Below are 4,696 nucleotides of genomic sequence, written 5' to 3'. Positions count from 1 at the left end.
AGTCATAAATTCTTAATTTATGACCATAAAATTTAACAGCTAATGATGAATACTTCTGAGAGTGAAAGGCACAAGTATAATAGTTCAACTGAGATAATAGGTATAAACCAAGACTTTCTAGAGTATATGCAGCATATGATCACCCTATCTTTTCCTCCACATTTTAATATCCTCTGGTATTCAATTCAAAGCATTCTATTCAATTTCAATTTTTCCACGGCTATTTTTAATGCCAATAATAACTTTAAGTTAAAAATAAAGAGGCCAATTACATCTGAAAAATTATAATAAAGACAGGAAAGCTTAAATATGCCTAAGGATTAATTTATTGAAATGACTGGTTAGGAAAGAGATTCTTAAAGAAATAATAAACACAAATCCAGAAATTATTTTTATACATATTTTTGATATGTTTATGGTATTTCCCACTTAAAGTTGAAATTTTGTTGAATTAAGCTTTTGAAAATATAGAGTTTATGAGTCAAATTCAAATTAAGATGAATTCCATATAAAGCATAAAATAAATAAAGGAATAAAGTTTCATATTTTTCCATATTGACTCATTTAAAAACTATTTTGGTAACATGATGCAAGGATTGAAAAATTGTCACATTTCCAGTCGCAGTCAATTCTGTGGAATAGAGGACAAATATAGAATTAGTTATATGGTATAACTCTTCATCTCTCCCCATTTGTAATTTTGGTCGGACTAATTCATAAGAGAAATTTTATTACAAATGCACCATGTTGCACCCTATCTTGGAGGCATATAAAAGTTCCTCTAGGACCAAATATCAGCTCACTTAGAATTGTTTTATGTCTACTGGATCATGATCACAAGAGGATTCACATCTTAAGAATCTCAAAACTATATTCTATTCCCTTTTTAAGCCTTATGTCTGGACTAAGAAACTGTATTTTTACTCATAAATTAAAAGACAATATATAAATTTTAACTGATAACTAACTGAAGTTCATAAAGCCTAAGTTAGAAATGTGAATGCAGTTGATCTTTAAAATAAGCTCTAACATGTTTACATAAAAGTAGAAGAAATTATTTGCAGTTTTTCCTAAAAATGATGATAATCAAGCATAAGGATATAGGCAATTGAAAGAAAAACAATCAAATCTGTCAACAGCACATACGTACAATTTTGAATTATTTGAAATATAAAAGATACAAAATTTCAGGTGCATAATTAATAGTCAGTCATTGAGAATAAATTGTTAATTAATAATTAAGTTGGTATATTGATGGAAGTTGCCACTATTTGGGGCTTATCCAGGAAAATGAAATGTAAAGAGATATTAACTATAAAAATGATCAGTCTATCTCCAAATTCCTAAAGCTTACCAAAAGTGAGAAGGGGGGATTAAATTTGAAATCCTCTTAGACCTTAAAAATTAAAATATAAATGAATAAATATACAGTTCACCTTTTGGCAAGAACACTTTCCCTAAGAATTTCATGAGTACTGAAACAAACACCTCAGTATTTTTCCCTCATATGCTCATACATCAAAAACAAGATGTGAAATGAGGCATGTGGGGAAATAATTGTGCACAAGCAAAACTTCAAAATTGTAGAAAATAACAAACTTTCTTAGGTTTGTTATTCCCAACCAAATGAGGTTATCAAATTTAATTCTGGCTTTAGTACACCTTAATCCTCTTTATCTAAATTATCAACAGACCAGTTAAATCATAGTCCCTGAAATTATTTCTTCCCAATATTCAGTTTCTTCTACATAGAAAGAACAATTATATCAGAATCTCCATGAGTAAGCCTAGACATTGAGATTTGGGTGGTGGGGGGGAGTTTTCCAGGTTATTCTATTTGTAGCTAGTGTTGAGAACCACTGATCTAAACTATATGCATTTTGGAACCATTCATTATTCATTTTTTCTTTTATTCTAGAGCTTTCAATTACTCTAACATCATAGAAACATCATAAGTGAAACAGCACAATTAGTAAATTTGGACTTACAATAACAGGGTAGAGCCCCCGGATAGGGCCAAGTACAGGCTCCTGGTACAGCAGAAGGGCCTGGATGGGCATATCTCTCTGGAGGTAGGGCACCACTTGCTGGGGAATAGGCAGGACTTTGTGCTGAGAAAGGGACTGCAGGGGCTGAGGAGGAAACATGGGGGTAGGAGGAAGAGGATGGGGAGGCTGGTGCATCAAGGACTCGAGCAGAGGCAGAGGAAGGTGCAGATTTTCAAGATCAGTGAGAGTCAGGCTCTGGCTTTCAATAAAGCGCTCTACTGGAGATTTAGGGAAGGGTATTTCTTTATGCTTAGGAAGAATAGTCTCCTTAGCTTTGGGGACTTCCATTATTTCAGGCTGAGAGAAAGGCACCACCACAGGGGGTTGAGCAAGAGGCAGGATGTTTTGTCGAAGGATAGGGTAAGGGATTGGCCCAGTGTAGGAATAGACTAGAGGCTGTGGCTGGGAAAAGTGGTGGATTTTATCCTGGGGTTCATCCTGGAAAGAAGGAAAAATAGTCTTTGTGTCTATAATTCAGTTAGAATTGTCATTCATTATGAATTAGCCTCTTCTTTTTTGAACAATAATTCAGTGAGTAAAATGCCCACTAAGGGATTTCTCATTAACCCACTTCCTTCATAGGTGAATCCAGAGCCAAAAGAAATAAATGTTTGGAGATTTCAAGACTTGTTTCACCTTTTCCTGAGTTGCCTGCAGAGCTGTAGCTATACACTTTGGTCTTCAGAGGGTACAGACTTTTCAACAATGTGTTGATAATAGTCAAAATTCTTTTCACATAATGAATGAAGATCTATTTTAAAAAGACTTAAAGGGATAACACCAAGGTTTATTTTTGTTTGTTTTAATGAAAAGTAAGTCTTAATTTGTTTTTTTTTAATTAAAGGAGTTACTTAACAACAGTAGACTTCTAGCACTACTTCCCTTGGTAGAAGGTGGTAATTTTGTCTTTAAAGAGGCATCAATTCCTAAATTCATTTTGATTTAGCAAATATTTGGTGTAAGTTCCAGACAACCTTACTTCATTGGTAAAACAAGAAAGCTTAAATATCACAATTAGGTAAGTATGTTACCATAAAAGTAATTTATTTACAGAATTTTGTGTTGTTCCCAATCCTTATTTTTAAGCAAACTCTGCTATTTAATAACTATGTGATATTGCCACACAACTATGTACTCAATTGTTCTGTACCTCACTTCTCTCATCTGTGTAATGGAAATACTTTTAGGAACTTCACACATTCATAAATGTGAGTATAAAAGCTACAGAATGCTAATGTAAAATCACTGAATATTCACTGTGCGCCAGCCCATCAATCCTGGGGGTATATGAATATTCTCAATTTACAGGTGAAGAAATTGAGGTACAGATAAACTTGGATCCAAGGTTATACAGCTGGTAAATGATCAAATTAGGGTTTTTGCCACACTGCTTCCCTCCTCTCTTTCCTCACCATATCCATCTTGAGAATAAGGAGATCACAGTCCCCTATCCAGAAATGTTCCTACCAATGTGCACTTATTGAAAACAGGTATACTATTAGTAAAATAAATAAATCAATAGTTATACTTAGGTATTTATTCTAAATTCTGGAAGCTGATTATATGTTTCAAATTGTGTTTAAGTCTTTAAAAATATTTTCACCTTCTCAAAGTTTAATTTCTTCCACTGATGTTTATATTATTACCATTCTTTAGACTGAACATAATTATTATAAGTATGTTTTCATGTAGTATGTTTCATTATAATTTTCAAAATATACTAATTGTGAAAAAATTACCTCTGTTTGCTGCTGTTCCTCATGTTTAAACTTCCCAATTTTCTGCTAAAAAACAATTACACATAAAGAAATGTTATTATTTGTAAAAATCAAACAGGAAATTTTGAAAATATGTACATTTAAATGTAACAGTTTTACCTTGTTGATGTGCGTAACAAATTCCTTCAGAAGAAAAAAATAAAATCAGGTTTAATTTTAATGAATAATTCTTAGTTGTCAACATACATCAGAAAATGAAGACAATTAACAGGTTAATGCAGACATATTGTTTGATAATATCATTATTTTAATTGCTGAAACTTTATGTTACACTATTCTGAATAAATCTGTGTATAAAAGAACAGATGATGCAGTCAAGAAAGAAAAGAAAATTAGTGAGCATAATACTAAAAGAGGCATTTAACAGAAGCTAGTTTCTCTTTATCACCCTGTTCCCTTCTTATGACAACAAATGATCTCTAATACTCTCATCTAGTTCTAGAAGAATAGTCATTGAATATATATATGATAATAACCATTGATGCATTTGTTAATCATTCTTAGTTCCCTTGTTATGTTTAGGCTTCAAATGAATTGTAAGAAATACATACCCTCTCCTAAGGACCTTATAACCTTTGCAGAGAGACAAAGTATATTGATGTACCACTTAACTAACAGGTGATAACAGACTCAAAAAAGAGTGGTGCAAGCATAAATATCTATATGACTCCCCCAGGAAGATTTAGGACTACACTAATTCTCACTGCCTCTTATTTACTAGATTGCTATTATAATAACAAAATATGTCCATTTGCATGTCTCTCCACTCTTTACTAAGAGCATCCCTCTTTCCAGTTTGTACCACAGCTCCTAGTCAAAGTCTGATATAGAAAGTGCTCAATAAATGTCAAAACAGGGAAAGAGGTTAAC

At 32.5% G+C, this 4,696-nt stretch overlaps 1 protein-coding gene across 1 annotated transcript in view; it reads right to left on the bottom strand.

Annotated features, from left to right (window-relative positions):
- Positions 1-308: 308 nt before the first annotated feature.
- Positions 309-4,696, bottom strand: part of CSN2 (casein beta) — a 9,729-nt gene continuing 5,341 nt past the window's right edge. Inside the window, exons 5-9 of the mRNA XM_007450172.1 lie at positions 3,926-3,949; positions 3,788-3,829; positions 1,989-2,486; positions 1,355-1,396; positions 309-631 (exon numbers count right to left, since the gene is read on the bottom strand). Of these exons, the coding sequence (XP_007450234.1) occupies positions 1,391-1,396; positions 1,989-2,486; positions 3,788-3,829; positions 3,926-3,949 (570 nt within the window). The 3' untranslated portion in view covers positions 309-631; positions 1,355-1,390. The remainder of the gene's footprint in view (positions 632-1,354; positions 1,397-1,988; positions 2,487-3,787; positions 3,830-3,925; positions 3,950-4,696) is intronic.

Source organism: Lipotes vexillifer, unplaced genomic scaffold, assembly GCF_000442215.2.
Source record: "Lipotes vexillifer unplaced genomic scaffold, Lipotes_vexillifer_v1.1 scaffold1103, whole genome shotgun sequence".
In the NCBI taxonomy this organism is placed as follows: Eukaryota; Metazoa; Chordata; class Mammalia; order Artiodactyla; family Lipotidae; genus Lipotes; species Lipotes vexillifer.
Note: the sequence above shows the minus strand (reverse complement) of the source record. Positions and strands in the feature narration are given on the sequence as shown.